This window comes from Bos taurus, chromosome 15 (genome assembly GCF_002263795.3).
Source record: "Bos taurus isolate L1 Dominette 01449 registration number 42190680 breed Hereford chromosome 15, ARS-UCD2.0, whole genome shotgun sequence".
Taxonomy (NCBI): domain Eukaryota; kingdom Metazoa; phylum Chordata; class Mammalia; order Artiodactyla; family Bovidae; genus Bos; species Bos taurus.
This window is the reverse complement of record NC_037342.1, coordinates 29,836,400-29,856,811: the sequence shown is the minus strand read 5'-3', so window position 1 is coordinate 29,856,811 and position 20,412 is coordinate 29,836,400. Positions and strand designations below refer to the sequence as shown.

General features: G+C 37.6%; 1 protein-coding gene across 2 annotated transcripts in view; it reads right to left on the bottom strand.

Moving 5' to 3' along the window:
- CBL (Cbl proto-oncogene) overlaps positions 1 to 20,412 on the bottom strand; it is a 99,330-nt gene that overhangs the window by 29,679 nt on the left and 49,239 nt on the right. For both annotated transcript variants that reach the window (XM_002693082.6, XM_010812517.4), the window contains exons 3-6: positions 5,445 to 5,591; positions 3,238 to 3,394; positions 2,273 to 2,394; positions 1,804 to 1,941 (exon numbers count right to left, since the gene is read on the bottom strand). In XM_002693082.6, coding sequence (XP_002693128.3) covers positions 1,804 to 1,941; positions 2,273 to 2,394; positions 3,238 to 3,394; positions 5,445 to 5,591 — 564 coding nt within the window. The remainder of the gene's footprint in view (positions 1 to 1,803; positions 1,942 to 2,272; positions 2,395 to 3,237; positions 3,395 to 5,444; positions 5,592 to 20,412) is intronic.

Here is a 20,412-nt window from a genome sequence, read left to right as displayed (position 1 = left end):
TGTTATCTAGGAATTCTCTCACTCTAAAAGGGCAATTTAGGAGAAGTGTAAAGAGAAATTTTATTAGTACTTCAAAAAAATTAAATAACACAGATCAGTTCTAAGAAGATACTCTTCAAACACTGACATTCTTTCTCCAGGGTGTCACAGGCTCTATTTTAATTAAGGGGTTGACAAGCTTTTCCTGTAAAGGGCCAGTTAGTAAATGTTTCAGGCTCTGCAAGCCACGTAAGTCTGTGTCACATATTCTTCATTTTTTTTAACAACATTCTGAAAAGGAAAAACTATCTTAGACACAGACTAAAAGACCTAGTCTGTGCGCCACAACTTACCAACTCCTATTTTTATCTGTGGATGACCACAGATTAAAGTGTGAATTCTCAATTTTAAAAAAATGACATTTGCTTCAACCAAAGACCTTAAAACACCCTTGTTTACAGATTTAACACTAAGAGACACCAATTTGAAAGAAAAGTAACAAGAAGCACATTAAGCCACTGAGATCAACTACCAGGAAGCTTCTAGCATCAAATTGCTCTGACATCTGGTGAAGTACCCCCTTTCAGTTCTAACATTACTGTAGAAAATGATGTGTAATGGAAAATGGATTTTCCTAATCACTTTAAAACACAAGTAGTTTTCTCATACCTGGCCAACTGTTAGTATTCTTAGTGCTTACCAACTGCTAATCAATTTGAATTCCCAAAGGAATAGGAATTCTATAATAAATAGGAACTTAAGTCATAAATATTAGCAGAGATTACAAAAACCCATAGCCTGAAGAAATTCTGCTGAATTAAAATGAAGTTAGGATGAAGGCCATTGAGCCTGCTGCCCTCAGGAACATTTAAGTCATCCTAATTTTGCCTAGTCAAATAACTGGTAACACTTTACATTTTTTAAAATATTTATCTATTTATTTATTTGGCTGAGTCAGGCCTTAATTGCAGCATGGGAGATCTTCACTGTGTCATGAGGGATCTTTCACTGTGGCACTGAAATCTCTAGTTGCAGCATGTGGACTTAAGTGCTCTGCAGCATGTGGGATCTTAGTTCCCCAACCAGGGATTGAACCCATGTCCCTTGCACTGCAAAGTGAATTCTTAACCACTGCACCACCAAGTGACACAGACTTATGCGGTTTGCAAAGACTGGTGAAATATTTACTATCTGGCCCTTCACAAAAAAAGCTTATCAACTCCTTGATTAAAATAGAGCCTGTGGCATTGTGCCCTGGAGAAAGAGTATCAGTGTCTGGAGGACAATACTGATGTTGTCAGTGTTGTAGTAGCTCACTCCTGTCTTTGTGTCACTCTTTGTGATCCTTTGGACTTTAGCCCACCAGGCACCTCAGTCCATGGGATTCTTCAGGCAAGTGGGTTGCCATTTCCTTCTCCAGGGGATCTTCTCAACCCAGGGATCAAACCCGTGTGTCCTGTGCCTTCTGCACTGCAAGCAGATTCTCTACCTGTTGAGCTCTAGGGGAGGCCCCTGTGTTTGAAGAGTACTATATATTTTAAAATCTAATATAGACCTGAAAAAAGTTAACGTGTGGAAAAAAAAGAAAGATAAAATCTACTCAGAGTAACAATGGAAATAGTAGAGGAAAAAATAATTTCACTCAAGGAATCCTTTTTAAATAAAAACAGAAGTCCTACAGAAGTTGAAAATTCAAACAATATAAGCTGTTAATGTTTCCTGAATCTTAACCTGTAGAGAAAACCTGGAATAAAGTCATTAATGATGCAGTTTCACAGCCCTAAGTTCCTAGACTCTAACAGATGATAAACAGTAGGTACTCACAAGCCTTCCCTGAAGCCATCAATCAGCGCTTGGAAGAGAGGTTTATTGTGAGGGATTGTCTGGAGAATGTTCCCATCAGCAGTGACATACCCAATAGCCCACTGACCCAGACGAGTACAGCTCAGCCGGAAAATGTAACTGAAAACAGAGAAACAAAACCTTGATTACATATGCTTGCATTAGGGTGGAAGATGAGACAGAGACAAAAATCAAAAAGACCATCAATAATAGATTCTTCAATGACTCCACACCAAAAGGAAAAGGCACAAAAGCTTAATTCTTAAGTGGCTTGAAAGCATTTGTCAAATCATAGTATCTGAATAAGTCAATTCCTCTGATAAACAGACATCAATCCTACCACAGAAATGTGGCCACTGGGGAACTAGTAAAAGATCATGTTTCCTCCTTTTCAGCAAAGGTCACAGAATAAAATTCAGGTGAATAAACCTCTTTGCTTCATTCCACTGACCTGCCAGGTTTGTGAATGAATTTCTGGAGTCGTGCTTTCACTTCATCATATGTCAGGAAAGCCATGTAACCAGGATGAGTTACAGCAAGGCTATTCCAGTTCCTGAGCAAAGAGGACCAGGGCTAAGGAAACAAGAGATCAATCAGACCATCCGGCTCCAAACATACAACCAGCCTCAGAGCAACGAAGAGCAAAAGAAAAATCCACCTCAATACTCAAATATAAACTGTCCATTTAGTGTCACAAATTTTCAACCATATTGTTACTTTAAGGGAAGATAAACATGTTTGGGAAATAAAAACTTTGAAAAGCTAAGAAGAAAATAACACATGCTTATAGGGAGAAGCCTAACTGTGCAAAATACAGAAAATTTTCAAGCAGCTCTAACCTGCTGGAGCTACTACTAGAGTAATGATGAGGTTAAACAACAGACAAAAACAAAGAAAACAGGGCAAGGCCTGATGTTCAAGTAAGAAGTTCCAAATAAAGGTTTATGCAAGGTTGCATATACACACATTATTTTTAGAAAAGGAAAGGAGTTGTGAACTATCAATGCATCTCAATATTAGTCAAGAATTTTAATACCACAGGAGAAAAAGCTGGAAACATACATAAATGTGCAGTAGCTGAACTCAGGAAGTATATTATACCCATTTTTAGGGTAAAATACAAAAATTAAAATGATGCAAAGGAAAAAAAAATGATGTAAAGAATATTTAACAGAGAAAGATTATAAATATGAGGAGAATAAGCAGATTATATAGTTACTCTTTTTACATATATATATATATACACACACACATATAAAATACAGAGTAGTTTTAACCTTTTTTTAAACTATAGTTTCTAGAATAAAAATACTTTTATAATAGGCAAACTCCCAAATATCCAAATGTTATTTTTTTAAAAGGTTCCCCTTCAGAAAAGTGGCAATAATTAGTTCAACCAACATTTTAGCATCCTACCTGAAAGAGTCTCGTAAAGATATCGAATTCAAAAACTGAAATATAATCATTGCAGGTCAGATCAATAGTGGATTTCAGAGCCATGGCCTCCAGCCCAGAACTGATGGGATGTACTTCATGAAGGGCCTGTCTGAAGCTCTTCCAAGGGACTATTGTCCTAGGGTGGCAGTGAGAGAGAAGGCACAGAATAAGATAGCAGATAATTCCAGGCATTACTACAGTCAAGGAAAACAGTCTCTTTAAATTCTCAAAATCCACTTTAATTTTCTTAGAGAAACTGAATTATGTTTTACATTGATAACAGAAAAGGCATAAACGATATGTTTCTTAACTTCCTATTGAGTAAATTAATAACAGAGACATCTTTTCCCGCTTTTCTTTGGCAGAATGCCACAAGTTAATCCCCTTTCTCACCTTCAGACATTTGCTGTATTAGAGAAGCAGGAAGAGAGATGAGATTATCCTTTTTGTATTAGAGATGTAACCTGTGGCCAGATCTTCACTTACTGTATTTAAACTAACCTTTTAAAAGCACATAAAACACCCTGATTCTTTTGAGGAACCCACACTATCAAGGACTACACTTGAGGAATATAAAGCTTAAGGTACAAGAAGAAAAGAGTTCTGATACAAATGAAGAAGAAATTATTTAACAAAAGAATGATTAAACTCCAGATATGGCTAGCAAAGGGTACTGTGGGATATCTATTTCTCAAGATCAAAAAAATAAATAAAGTAAAATCTCATTGCCTTTATGTATTCACCTGCCTGATAGAGATCAAGTGGCAATTCAAACTCTTTTCTAAAGTAGATAGTTACTAAGTAAAAGTAACAAAGTTAAACTCATGCCCATCCTCTTCAACTAGGTTTTTTAAAATCACTAATCATTCTATATCTGATGCTTAAACACAACTTTTTAAAATAAAGCAAGCATTTAACATACATCAAATCAATATGCAGTATATACCTGAGACTAACTTAACAGTGTGCATCAATTATATTGCAATTAAAAAAAAAAAAGCATTCAAAGAGAGACTTACATTAGGATCTGTATATTCAACTGAAAAATTTTATTGTTTTCTACTTTTTCAGTTCTTTGACTTAAAATTTCAGAGTATATTCAAGAACATTTATATTAATACTGAGAAACAAAAACTTGACTTAAATCATGGGCTTCCCTGGTGGCTCAGTGGTAAAGAATCCGCCTGCTAATGCAGGAGACATGGGTTCAATTCTTATTCTTATTCCAGGAGGATCCCACATGCGTGGAGCAGTTGAGCGAGTCCCTGTGCCACAACTCTGAGCCTGTGCTCTAGAGCCCGGGGACCTGAACTACTGAAGCCCTCATGTCCTAGAGCCTGTGCTCCGCAAGAGAAGCCATTGTGATAAGAAGCCCATGCACCCCAATCAGAGAGTAGCCCCTGCTTGCAGCAACTAAAGAAAAGCCTGTGCAACAGCATAGACACAGCACAGCCAAATAAATTTTTTTTTTTTATAAAAAGGACAATATAACAAAGTGGAAACACAAGCCACAGACATCTCTAATGTTAGTGACTAACAAAGAATTAGTATCTTACAATAGGAAAAAGACAAGTCTATAGGAAAACAGCCAAGTCAGAAAAAGAACCTAGACAGGTGACAAATGTGAAAAGGTGCTCAAGCTCCCTTGTCATTAAGAATATAAAGCAAAATATGATACCAATTCATATTACCAGTGTTAGCCAAATTGCAGAGCTACTGGAACACATGCATACTACTCAAAGGAACAGAAACTGGTACAACCACTTTGGAAAGCAGTTAGGCAATGTATGGCAAAGCAGATGTGAAACCCCTGACTCAGCAATTCCACTCCTAAGTATGTAAGTATTGAGAAACTCCTGCATATGAAGGCAAATACAATTTTGTTTTCTGTAGCACTGCTTGCAATAGCAAATAATTTGAAATGTATGTGTTCATTAACAGCATAATGGATTAGAAAAAAGAGAACAGCATGGGTTTCAACAGAACGGCAAAGGTCTATCTACTTCTTTAAGAAAAAAAAACACAAACATGATCAGAACAACAACAACAACAAAACTAGGCTAATATTTACCACAGTTGGGAAGTAGTTATGCATATATTCATTATTTTTCTGTTTCAAACTAAACAAAAACCCAAAATACAAGCTTCAGTTCTTCATAGTTTAAATTCATTATTTTGACACTTACTTTTCCCCAAAAGCTTTCCTCCAAAATTCTGCAGCATCTGCTTTAGTAATCCGAAACGTGTCTCCTTGAAAGAGTCCACTTGGGAAGATTCCTTTTAGTTCTGCCAGCATGTGGCTGAAGATCAGGGACAGTTTGGTCAGGTTTCGCCTAAAAATGATCAGAAGTGCAATGGTTAAATGAGAACATAAAATTATGTTTATTTTAAGTGTGCTGAATCCACTACACCAGGTGTGTGATTATAATGCAAGAAAGACTGTTGCATTCATTGAAGTCCACTCATGTCCCTCCATTCAAATAGGCATTAACAGGTAAATAAGAAAAAAAAATTTAACAGTAATCTATTTCAAGACTTTTAATCTTAAATTAATAAGGCCTAATAACTGAGCATAAACTTCTGTGAACAAATCTATCTTTTTTAGGCTGATAGATAAAAGAGGACTCAACCAAAAAGTGTAAGAAGTTGTACACTGCTGTAACCATTCACTCACAAAAGAGATGTTAGAAAAGCAAAATATATTATTTCCTGCTTTGCATAAACTAATCTGGATGTTTAAATTATCCCAACTCATCTAAATTAAAAGTAAATTAAAAATCCTCAATAAACAGGACTATTTAAATATCCAGAACAAATATTGTCATTAATCAGACCTAAAAGAGATAAGTTTTCCTCTTTAAGGAACTTCTTTTTCTTTATAAAAAACTAAAAACCAACATCCAAACCATGGAAAAATTTCTAAATAAGTGCACATGCTGCTGCTAGATTTTAACAAGGTAACTTTCACCTGACCACCTCTGTTTAATGGTTGTGGTGATAAAGTACCAATTCAATACACCAGATGATGTCTCCACTTTCAAGTGTGTACTTAAATCAGATTATCTCGACAATCTTTAACGGTACTGCTACAGAACAACATACAGATGTCTTAGATATTGCTATTCACCAAACCAGCTACTATTACAGTTGCTTATTTTCCCTTGCCTCAACAATTAGTATTTATGTATTAAAAGTCAATTCTTGTCATACAAGTAGACGATAAAATTTCAAGTCAATTCATGATCAATTTTATTGCCTCAAAATTCTCTTTAACACAGATTTTTCTTTTCACCATTAGTCCCATCTTTGTCCTTCCTAGATAAAATGCTGCACCAAGTCCCTATAGCCCTAACTTTTCGGTAAAATACTTCTGAAACCTTTCTAATCAGCTTTTCAACAAATCAGCTTAAGTTTTCTGGTATCTGTCTTTTGCACTTGTATCAAGTTTTACTCTAATTTTCCTATTTCTGAAAGCACCAAAAAAGTGATAAAATCAATATTCATTGAAGTCAGTCTAAAATAATTCATATGCCAAATAGCTCAAATAAGTTGTAAAGCTCAAGTAAGTATGTTGAAAAACACAATCACTTATCCAATCCCTAAACTCCATTAATTGTTTTCCTCTTGGTATTTTAAGAGCCTTCAATTGTTGCTGGTTAGGACAGTTACTATTTTAATAAACAGGAAACAAAAACAGAGACTATTGAGATATATATATATATATATATATATATCTCACAGATAATAATATAGAAAATCTGCAAAGCACAAATTATTCCCAATGACTTCCCAAAGTCTTCAGCAGGACACCAGACTGCACAATGCACTAAACTCTAATATTTACATAACATTTTGCAAAATGTTAATCCTTAAAGATAAGCAAGAGAGAGTCCTGATTCCCTTAAGACATGCTCAATTGCTGAGAACTATGTGTAAAGAACTATGCTAAACAGTACAGCAGAGTAACATATATGACAGAAAATACACATATTACAAAGTTACAACAGAGATCTTTTTGGAAGAAACAGTTTGAATCCTCCCTCTTCCTGAAAATGTCTTTCCTTAGTTTCCCCGGTGTCATCCTCTCGTGGTTCTCCTACTTGCTTTTGTTCTTCCTTTTTTCCTTTCTATCCTCCTAAAACAGCTATTTCCCAAGAATCTGCTCTAAACTGAAGAATCTGCTCTCCATTTCCTTTCTTTCTCCATGCACTCTTATGACTCTTCCTTTGCTAAGTCAAGGATTCAAAAACTGCTTTGCAAAAGATTCCCAAATCTTAGGCCTTGGTAGCTTTCCAACTGCCTACTGTATTTCTCCAATCAAATGCGAGCACCTCAAAGCAACATTCTCAGACTTACACTAACCTTCCTTGAGTGAGGCGTTGATAAATTTGGAATTTGAGATTAACAGATATATACAGTTCAGTTCAGTCACTTAGTCATGTCTGACTCTTTGCGATCTATGGACTGCAGCACATCAGGCCTCCCTGTCCATCACCAACTCCCAGAGCCTACCCAAACCCATGTCCATTGAGTCGGTGATGCCACCCAACCATCTCATCCTCTGTCGTCCCCTTCTCCTCCTGCCCTCAATCTTTCCCAGCATCAGGGTCTTTTCCAATGAGTCAGCTCTTCCCATCAGGCGGCCAAAGTATTGGAGTTTCAGCTTCAACATCAGTCCCTCCAATGAACACCCAGGATTGATCTCCTTTAGGATGGACTGGTTGGACCTCCTTGCAGTCCAAGGGACTCTCAAGAGTCTTCTCCAACACCACAGTTCAAAAGCATCAATTCTTCGGCACTCAGCTCTCTTTACAGTCCAACTCTCATATCCATACATGACTACTGGAAAAATCATAGCCTTGACTAGACAGACCTTTGTTGACAAAGTAATGCCTCTGCTTTTTAATATGCTGTCTAGGTTGGTCATAACTTTCCTTTCAAGGAGTAAGCACCTTTTGATTTCATGGCTGCAATCACCATCTGCAGTACTACATACAAAATAAATAGCAAGGACCTACTGTACAACAGAGCTATATTCAGTATCTTGCAATAACCTATATGGAAAATAATCTGAAAAAGAATATATGTATAAAACTGAACCACTTTGCTATAACCTTGAAACATTATAAATCAACTATACTTCAATCAAAAAACTTGTCTTTAGTCTATTCCTATACATGTTCAATCACACCACATATAACTAACTACCTTTTAAGGGGAGAGGGACACAATTTCTATACTACCAATGAGACAAAATCCAGCTCAGCTTTGATTTTAGACTTTCCACTAACCTGGGTCTAACCTACCTTTATAACTAATTTCACTAGCATATTCCAGCCAAACTGAATATTTTCAGTTCACTTGCTCAGTCCTGTCCAACTCTTTGTGACCCCATTGACTGTAGCACATCAGGCTCCCCTGTCCATCACCAACTTCCAGAGCTTGCTCAAACAGATGTCCATCAAGCCAGTGATACCTTCCAACCATCTCATTCTCTGTCTTTCCCTTCTCCTCCCGCTTTCAATCTTCCCCAGCATCAGGGTCTTTTCCAGTGAGTCAGTTCTTCACATCAGGTGGCCCCAAAGTATTGGAGTTTCAGCTTCAACATCAGTCCTTCTAATGAATATTCAGGACTGATTTCCTTTAGGATTGACTGGTTTGATCTCCTTGCAGTCCAAGGGACTCTCAAGAGTCTTCTCCAACACCACAGTTCAAAAGCATCAATTCTTCAGCACTCAGCTTTCTTTATAGTCCAACTCTCACATTCATACATGACCACTGGAAAAACCATAGCTTGGACTAAACGAACCCTTGCTGGCAAAGTAATGTCTCTGCTTTTTAGTATGCTGTCTAGGTTGGTCATAGCTTTTCTTCCAAGGAGCAAGCATCTTTTTGATTTCATGGTTGTAGTCACCATCTGCTGTGATTTTGGAGCCCCCCAAAATAAAGTCTGTCACTGTTTCCATTGTTTCCCCATCTATTTCCCATGAAGTGATGGGACCAGACGCCATTATCTTAAGTTTTCTGAATGTTAAGCTTTAAGCCAGCTTTTTCACTCTCTTCTTTCACTTTCATCAAGAGGCTCTTTAGTTCTTCTTCTCTTTCAGCCATAAGGGTGGTATCATCTGCATATCTGAGGTTATTGATATTTCTCCCAGCAATCTTGATTCCAGCTTGTGCTTCATCCAGCCTGACATTTCGCATGATGTACTCTGCATATAAGTTATATAAGCAGGGTGACAATATACAGCCTTGATGTACTCCTTTCCCGATTTTGAACCAATCTGTTGTTCCATGTCCAGTTCTAACTGTTGCTTCTTGACCTGCATACAGATTTCTCAGGAGGCAGGTCAGGTGATCTCCTATTCCCATCTCTTGAAGAATTTTCCACAGTTTGTTGGGATCCACAGAGTCAAAGGCTTTGGCATAGTCAATAAAGCAGATGTTTTTCTGGAACTCTCTTGCTTTTTCGATGATTCAACAGATGTTGGCGATTGGATCTCTGGTTCCTCTGCCTTTTCTAAATCCAGCTTGAACATCTGGAAGTTCACAGTTCACATTCTATTGAAGCCTGACTTGAAGAATTTTGAGCATAACTTTGCTAGCGTGTGAGATGAGTGCAATTGTGCAGTAGTTTGAATATTCTTTGACATTGCCTTTCTTTGCAACTGGAATGAAAACTGACCTTTCCCAGTCCTGTGGCCACTGCTGAGTTTTCCAAATTTGCTGGCATATTGAGTGCAGCACTTTCACAGCATCATCTTTCAGGATTTGAAATAGCTCAACTGGAATTCCATCACCCACCTCCACTAGCTTTGTTCATAGTGATGCTTTCTAAGGCCCACTTGACTTCACATTCCAGTATGTCTGGCTCTAGGGGAGTGATCACACCATTGTGGTTACCTGGGCCATGAAGATCTTTTTTATATAGTTCTTCTGCGTATTGTTGCCACCTCTTCTTAATATCTTTTGCTTCTGTTATGGACAAGAAATGGTCCATACCATTTCTATCCTTTACTGTGCCCATCTTTGCCTGAAATGTTCCCTTGGTATCTCTAATTTTCTTGAAGAGATCTCTAGTCTTTCCCATTCTATTGTTTTCCTCTATTTCTTTGCATTGATCACTAAGGAAGGCTTTCTTATCTCTCCTTGCTATTTTTGGAACTGTGCATTCAACTCTTCTCCTTTGCCTTTAGCTTGTTTTCCCAGCTATTTGTAAGGCTTCCTCAGAGAACCATTTTGCCTTTCTGTATTTCTTTTTCATTTTACCTTTTCTTATACATGCTACCCCAATTCACTTTTTCGTCTCCGAATCACTATGTATTTGTTCCTTAATTTGAAAAAGACCCAGCTTAAATGTCAGTTTCCTAAGAGGCTAGCTAGAGGTAACAAACCTCTAAAATATCCTGAGTATTTTCAATGCAGTTCTTCTCCATGTCATCTGAACCCATCCTGTACTACAGTTATCTGTGTACACGAGGGCTGAATTCATTTCTGATGTATATTTATATCCTTCTGGCATCATTTCTAACCTTTATTACACCTCCAGAAAATATGTGACTTTATACTATGTGCTAGGCACTAGGGATGGATACAACAATGAACAAGACAAAATTCCTGGTTTTAGAGCACTCCCATTTCCTTGGTATCAGGGTTGTATGAGAAAAAGGCTTTGAAGAAAAACAAAGCAGGGTATGCAAAGAGAGGCCTGTATGGTTGCTGTCTTTAGAGAGGATGGTCTTACGGTCCTCTCTGAGTGGTGATTTTTCAGGCCAATTCTGAAGTGAAGGCAGGAAGCCAGTCTTTGGGTGACTGGGCCATGTCGATATCTTTGACTTTTCAAATAATTTTCCACTAAGAATCTACCAGGTATCCAGTACTATGCTGGATGAGAGATAAAATACACAAACCAAAATATAATGGGCCAAAAAGTTATTTTAATTTGTGGAGTAAGCCACAACAAGGAGAAAGTTATTGACCACAAGGATATAATGGCACCAGGTGCATAAGAACAATCTGAAGTGCTGGCTGAAACAGTTACTGAAAATCAATTTAAAACATTTTCCTACTCAAGGATGCATCTCCCAAAAAGCCAGCTTATATTTCTTAAAACCACCAGAGATGTGCACCATAAGCATCACACTTCTTAAAAGGAAAAAAAAGAAACTATAAAAGCCCATGCATGGATCAGAGTATTTGGTAAGTGGTCTGAGTTGCAGTTCTATTAAAAAACATTTTAAGGCAGTAGGCTTATGGTTCAGTGCCTTCAGGGCAGAATTTAACCAGCAAAATCTGTCTAAACTTGTAACCTTAGAGCAATGAAGCATGATGGATATTTGGGCTTATTACAAAAAATTACATTTCAAAATTCTGTCAGCAGTTACTTCAACTTATACAATGTGCTCTAATATTTCTCCAAAGATGTACAGAGGAACACAACTATTCAATTTTTCTTGTAAATGCACTGAAGACAAAACTTGTCTTTCTTAACTTTGAGTGGTAGCAAAAGCTTTTCTTTAATTCAGTATTTGAAGGCAGTTTTTACTACCCTTAACGCTAACCTTCACATCTAAGTAACTGCAAATTCTACTCTATAGCTTCCATCTTTCTTTTCTCTTGTCCTCTCACAACTTCCCCAGAATCAAACGCTGATTCAGTATGCAGTTATCAGTTTTTAAAAAGGTTCAGGACTGGTGTGAGTTCTTCTCCCCAACCTCGGGTCCTACTCTAAAAGCCAAAGTACCTTTGTACCTCAGGCCTAATATAATGGTATACATGTTTCCATGTATACTTTCAGCTAAAAGGGACTAAGATTTATGTGTCACCAATACATAAGGATACTGAAAATTAAATGACCACTGTTCCTGTTTTAGCTTCAAAAGTAAAAAGATAAATACAACCTGACAGAAACCACAATCACCATTTCTATAGATCAAGCAAGACAGTGTTGGAAAGCAGCCTTTATATTAATATGAAACAAACAGAAAACTCCTTAAAGGAGGCCAACCAATGAATTTTCTATTACACAAAATACTAAAACACAAGCTGCCATGTTACTCTTGGCCACAAAGTACTTCGCAAAGAGGAAATGGAAAAAAGAACATAGTATGGGGAGATATATTAACCCTCTATATTAAAGTGCATCTATTAATGTTTAAGTTAAGTACAGAGAACAGTACCATTCTTTTTTGTTATAACGAGAATGTTCCATCCCAAAAAAAGTTTCAAGAAAAAGACTTTTGAGAAATTAATATTAAGAGATTGAGATCTAGGAAAAAAATTCAATGATGACTTACAAAACAATCAGTCCAATGTATTCATAAAGATATTCTCACAGTTACTTTTTCTGAAACTACATTTTGATAGTCAGCTGCTGTCATTCAGTGGCTAAACTGCATAACTGACAGCATGCTGTTTATTCTTTCTACAAAAGAGTACTTGAAAATATATATGATAATAGTCAAGACAACTAGGGACTTCGCTGGCAGTCAAGGGGTTAGGATACCATGTTTCCACTACAGGAGGCACAGGTTCAGTCTCTGGTCAGGGAACTAAGATCCCATATGCTGTGTAGCATGGCCAAAAAATAGGGGGAAAAAGACAACTAGAAATCTAAAATGTATTTCCTGGTCTCCCATTAGTTTACTGTGTCCTGCAACAGTTATTTAAACTTTCTGAGCCTCCTCTGACTCAAATGTAATATAAGGAAACTGGAACCAATTACTCCCAAAGGTATCTTTCCACTTATAAAAATGTATAAATGTATGTTATTATCACTGATTTGAAACTGGAAAAGAAACCTTAACTTCAGCAGTTTAACTGCATAATAAGACTGAAGAAGTCATAAGAGAAAAAAAGCCAGCACTTTACCCTTATATGACAGAGGGCTAGAAATTATGTCAAGAAACAAGAATTTTTCAAAGTACATTTTATTTCTGCCTGCAAAAATTTAATAAACTTACATCTTATGGAATTTAAAAAGTTACTTGTATGAACCGTATATGGGGATAAATTAAAATACTGTTGTCTACTCTAGTACTAGGGGTCTACTAAATTCCAGAATTTGTACTAAATTATTTTACTCAAAGAATTTTATCATTTCTGAAAAAATAACATCAAAAATCATCCCAGCTAAGTGAAAATACTGTCACATGTGAAAATGGTTCAAACTGGTTCAGAACTCTTATTTTTAAAAAGCAAAGAAAGTGGAACTTTCCTCTTGAAAACAATAATTTAGGTAACTGTAGCATCTAGGTGATAGGTATACAATTATTGTAAAATTTTTCCCAATTTTCCTGTATGACTGAAAATTTTTATAATAAAACACTGGTGGGGAAAACCCTAATAATCTATTTTAATAGTATCTGTAGACCCAATGATCCTGTACTTCCTAGGCAGTAAATTTCAGAATGATTAACACTTAATACAAGGATTGACAAACAAGCTGCACACCATTATATAATACCATTTTGGAGCAGTAAAGTATTTCCCAAATAAGGTCATAATATAACTCACTCTGCCACTCAGTCATGGTGTGAGCTGTAAAACCTATACAGATGGTGAGAAATAATCATACTGCTCAACAGTGACATGATCAATGCTTTTAAGTATTTCATTTACTGGTACCATTTCAGGGATAACTGTGTTGCTTTTTCTATTCTTTAAACTCCAAAACTTTATATGCAAGCACCAGTGTCATCCAAAGAACGCTGAGTGAGAACATACTGAGATGACATTTATAACTCAATAGCAGCATCCTCTGCTCACAGTAATCAGCTTTAAAAATAGATACAACGGAACTTCTTTCAGCAAAGCTTCACAGGAAGTCAATGAAGTACTGTTTAACTCTTATCTGCTTAAGCTGCTAAAAAAAAAAAAAAAAAGGAGGGAGGTGAAGCAAAAACCATCACCTATTGAAAAAAAGTACTAAGCCAATATATCTAAAAATATCAATGACCTTTTTTACTTAACACATATTAAGTGTATTTGATAATATACTAATGGTCATGCTTTTGAGACCCCCCAAGTTACATGGTAACAGATTAGAACAGTATTATTCAGAGCATTTGGAGTCATTTCATAGAATTTTAAACCTGAAGAAACACTAATCTCATTTACCAGGTAAAGGGGAAGGCAGTAGCCTGCAAAAGAATCTCCAACATGACCCTCTATTACAACCTTAAAACATAGACTCAATCTCCTTAATCTCCCTACACCAAAATCCTCAATGATTTACCAATAACTACCAAAAACGTTCAAGCCACTCTGCTTAATAAGTCTAAGCATGGTCCTGATTCACTTTTCCAGACATATACTACTCAATATTTCCAAAAACATTCTATATTTTCCAGGCCCCAGGCCTATTTATATCAATAATCTATGTCTCTCTTTCTCATAGTAACATTGAGAGTTTACTATGTATCAGATAGGCTCTTCCGGTGGCTCAGGCAGTAAAGAATCTGCCAGCAATGCGGGAGACCCACGTTCCATCCCTGGGCTGGGAAGATCCCCTGGATAAGGGAATGGCTATCCACTCCAGTATTTTTGCCTGGAGAATTCCATGGACAGAGGAGCCTGGCAGGCTACAGTCTATAGGGTCTCAGAGAGTCAGACGCGACTGAGCAACCAACACTTGCACTTTTTTCGTGTATCAGATACTTTGTTAAGCTATATGTATACCTCATTTAATTCTTGTAATAGTGCTTTGAAACAGAAATTACTAATGCTATTTTACAAGGAGAAACAAAGACTTTAGTAACATCAAATAAGCTGTCCAGGTCACAGAGCTAGTAAGTGACAGAGCAGGTCTGTGATTCAAGAGCCCAGGCCTGCTGGTGTGATAGGTATCATTTCCTTTCCAATGACTATGGTTACAGAAATCTTGCCCATTCAAAATTCATTTTAAACGCTGTCTTCTCAGAAATGTATTCCCAGTCTTCATTTAGTGTCTAGTTTCAAACTCAGACACACGCCTGCCACGCCTCACAGCATCTTGTTCATACTCTGTTCTGGCTTCATCATGTCCCACTGTGTATCAGGTGTCTTATTCCCCAACAGGATGACAACTCCTTAAGGGCAGGCGCAGTGAGGGTGTCTTGTACACTCTATCCCCTGCAGTGGTGAGCACACTGCCTTGCACTTAGACATTCCATAAATTTAGAGGATTGAAAAATATTCCTTATTTTTTAAATAAACTTTTTATTATGGGATTTTAGATTTACAGAAAAGCTGAAAAGATGGTACAAGGCATTCCCCCATATACCCCTCATTCAATGGTGTCCCTAATAGCACCATCTTATATTCCTGTGGTACATCTGTCAAAACGAAGAAACTGTCAGTACAGTGCTATTAACTAAACCCTAGACTTTATCCAGGGTTCACCAGTTACTTTTTCCATTAATGTCCTTATCTATCCAGGGATCTAATCTAGAGTACTACATTATATTTATCCACACATCTCCTTAGTCTCCCCTGGTCTGTAATAGTTCCTCAGTCATTCCTTATTTTTCATGATCTTAAACTGTTTTGAGGAGTACCAGTTACATATTTTTGTAGAAGGTGTCTCAGTTTCTATTTAGCCGATGTTTTTCTCATGCTTTGACTGGGGTTATCAGCTTTATGGTCACAATACCACAGAGGCGCCTAACTCATCACATAATACTGGAGAGCACATGAAGTCCCAGGACATCACTGGTGATATTAACTTTGACCACCTGAGTAGGTACCTAACTCATCACATAATACTAGAGGGCACATGAAGTCCCAGGACGTCACTGGTGATATTAACTTTGACCACCTGAGTTAAGGCACTAAGGATTTGCCGTGCTTCTCCACTTACTACTGGAAAAGATTTTTTTTTTCACAGATACATTCCTTCTTTCATAACTCATGTAAAACAGGGCACTTATACTCGTCACTATTTTTAAATGATTAATGTGATATTCTCATTAAAGCACACACTATAAAGACATAGTATTTATAAGTTAATACCTTTGGTTTTTAGTGCATTTGGAAAAAACAAAAACAGCTTAAAACTCATTGAGAACATTTAGCAAATGTTCACTAAGTTACATTAACTTAAGGTACTAACTATCATCATTTCCTAAAGAGGTCAAGAATATAATCAGACTTCCCTATCTTTCAAAACCACCTCTGAATTTACTCACCCCAAATTCTGAAAGGTAACTGGAGCATCTATCTGCAGCTAAAAGCAAATTAACCCTGAGAACTGATTACTATTTCTCTATGTGTGCATGCTTAGTCGCTCAGCTGTGTCTGACTTTTTGTGATCCCATGGACTGCAGCCCATCAGGTCCCACATCCATGGGACTTCTCAGGAAAGAATACTAGAGTGGGGAGCCATTCCCTTCTCCAAAGGGTCTTCCTGGAGAAGATGCCCTCGAAGGATCGAACTTTCATCTCTTGCGCGGCAGGTGGATTCTTTATGGTCTGAACCACCAGGGAAGCCCACTATTTCTCTACACCAGTGACTTAAAGAATATACAAATACATCAGTAACATAATACAGAAATCTCCAAAACTTCCCATACCCCTCAACAAGTGACAAGAACTACCAAGCACCTTCAGAAGTTTTATCTCGTGAACTTAAAAAAAAAAGTTTAAAATATACAGATATACAGACAAATTATATACCGAGGGAGAGACAGCTCTAATAGAATCTAATCAAATACGTAAAAAGCGTATCAAATTGTCATTAATTATTTAACTCCTGAGTATATGATTTATCAGACATCCATTTCCATTTCAAATACATGGCTTCCCAGAACAAACACAGAGTAACTACAAGATTTTGCTGTTCTCAAAAGTTGGGAAAGAAGAAATTTTCTGTATCTAACTGAATCTCCTCTATGTGGAGGCATCAAAATCAGAGAATCACTGCCATTTTCTGCAATGTATTTTCCATGAAAAATAATTATCCTCAAGTTCAAGAATCTGTGTCTGTACAACTCTGGTGTTAGTATTTTACTTAGTAGTATTTAATTAGCAGCATTTTACAAAATTTAATATGGTTTTATTAAAAAGCTATAGATAAAGACAACGTCAGATAACATAGGAAAGAAGGTCTTCCTGGCCCTGACCAGTTATCAAAGCAAACTCACACATTTAGGCAGACTTTGCTGAGGACTAGAGTAAAGTGTCAAAAGAGCATGGGTGGGAGAACCACTAATTAAAACTAATATGTTTTAGGAGGTTTCTTGGATTTTAAAGAATAGATGGGATTTCAAAAGACAATATGGGAGGGCAAGGGATTCCAAGTCAAGGTAATGACCAAAGCAAAGGCTCAGTAGAAAAAAGTTCAGGGACTGGCAAATAGATGGACATGGGCTTCCCAGTAGCTCAGTGGTAAAGAATCCATCTGCAATGCAGGAGATACAGGTTCAATCCCTGGGTCAGGAAGATCCCCTGGAGAAGGAAATGGCAACCCACACCAGTACCCTTCCCTGGAAAATTCCATGGACTAAGGAGCCTGATAGGCTACAGTCCATGGGGTCGCAAAGAGTCAGACACCACTGAGCGACTGAGCATGGGCTAGACTGTAGAATCATGGCAGCATGTGATAAAACTGAGTAACACAAGCAGGACTCAAAATGTAGAGATTTAATTACATGAGGGAGATTACAGATGCAACAGGACGTCATTAAGGGTTTGGAACTGAGGAGTGACATCGAATCTGTTTCAAGGCCATAAATGATAGCAGTATGCAAGATGAAACAGACAGGAAATGACAAAAAGCAGCAAGCTCAATCAGGATAGTACTGCAGCAGAAAGGTAATGGGAGCCCAAAAATGGGCAGTAAAATAAGACAGATTTGAGAGAGACTGCAGAAGTAAAGGGAGAAGGCAACGGCACCCCACTCCAGTACTCTTGCCTGGAAAATCCCATGGACAGCAGAGCCTGGTAGGCTGCAGTCCATGGGGTCCCAAAGAGTCGGACACGACTGAGCAACTTCACTTTCACTTTTCACTTTCTTTTTTTTTTTTTTCATATTTGACCTTCTATTTTATTTTTTTAAATTTTATTTTATTTTTAAACTTTACATAATTGTATTAGTTTTGCAAATATCAAAATGAATCCATCACAGGTATACATGTGCTCCCCATCCTGAACCCTCCTCCCTCCTCCTTCCCCATACCATCCCTCTGGGTCGTCCCAGTGCACTAGCCCCAAGCATCCAGTATCGTGCATTGAACCTGGACTGGCATCTCGTTTCATACATGATATTTTACATGTTTCAATGCCATTCTGCCAAGGGAGAAGGAAGTGGCAACCCACTCCAGTGTTCTTGCCTGGAGAATCCCAGGGACAGGGGAGCCTGATTGGCTGCTGTCTATGGGGTCGCACAGAGTTGGACACGACTGAAGCGACTTAGCAGCAGCAGCAGCAGAAGTAAAACCAAGAAAACGAGATGATTAGTAGGAGGGAAGAGATGATGAAACTGAGCCTGCGCAGCTGAGAGTAGAGTCTTAAAAATAATATGCTAATAAAATTAATACATTTTTTAAAAACTTTTTGTTTTTTTATTGGGGTATAGCCAATAAACAGGCTTCCCTTGTGGCTCAGCTGGTCAAGAATCCCCATGCAATGCGGGAGACCTGGGTTCGATCCCTGGGTTGGGAAGATCTCCTGGAGAAGGGAACAGCTACCCACTCCATATTCAGGTCTGGAGAATTCCACGGACTTATGGAGACATCCATGGGGTTGCAAAGAGTCGGAGGACTGAGAGACTTTCAGTTTCTTTCATAGCCAGTGAACAATGTTGTGGTAGATTCATGTGAACTGCGAAGGGCCTCAGCCATACATATACAATAAAGCTAATATTTTTAAAGGGCTTACTGTGTGTCAGGCATTTTATATTTTTTATTATTTAATTAATTTTCACACACAATCCTCTCAGACAGATTCTGCTCTTACCCCCATTTTATAGATGAAAGAAACCTTGGCTGAAAGAAACTAATCCAAGCGTCAGTCTCGTAACTAATGCCTGTCACCACTATATAATCCTAACCGAGGGAACTTACAAGAGGAAGCTGGTTTGCTAATGAAGAGGACACATTCAGTATTCAGACATGTTGAGTGTGAGATGTCTGAAAGATATTACCATGGCCTGTCTAGCAGGAAACTTGGGAAGGAGGTAGCAAGTAAGGAAATAGATTTGTGAATATCTCTATAAGGCCGTTTACACTGTTGAGAATGACCTATCTGCTAATTCACTCACATGGGATATCAAAATGAAATGGAGCTTTTATCAAATCAACATATTGTATGTCTTAAACTTACAGAACGCTGTATGTCAATCACATCTTAATAAACTTCTAAAAGTTTAAAAGAAACTGAAACACCATTTGAAAAGATTTGGAATTTCTCCCTTTGGGAGTATGGGGGTATGTAGGATGGAGTCAGAAAAGGACAGAAGTGGCAGGCTTCTATTAAAAATATATATATATATAAAAAAAAATATATATATATATATATATGTGTGTGTGTATATATATACACACACACACACACATATCACCCTAAATACTTGCTCCAGAGAAATTAAAATACATATCCACACAAAGACTTGGACATGAATGTTCCTGTTAACTGCATTTATAGTAGCCAAAAACTGGAGACAACTAAAATGTACATCAATGGATAAACAAATTGTGGTAAACCCATATAATAGAATTCTACTTAGCAAGCAGAGGAATAAGCTACTCATATGCAATGTGTGTGTGTGTATATATATATGAAATTATTTTATTGATCCAGCGACTTTTTATTTCCACCACAGTTCAGTTACTACCTTGGTCCAAACTACCACCATCCCTCCCAGATTACTGCATCTGACCCCTGACTGGTCATCTTGCTCTTTCTGCATTGCTTGGCAACGAGCTTAACTAGGACCAGGGGTGGCTCCTAACATCTTCCCAAGGAACCTCCACCTCCAAAGTCTCTAGCTACCAGGAAACTGGTTCTCAGCAACTCCTATAAAGAGGTGGCACCAAACATACTTTTTTTACCTCACTTATCACATTGACCCCCATAAACAGAGAGAGTACAGGAGTACAATGGGGGAGGTTGAGCCCCTTTCCTGGAGCTCACTCCCAAGACACAGCCAACTATGCTTGAGCACGTCTCTCCACAAGA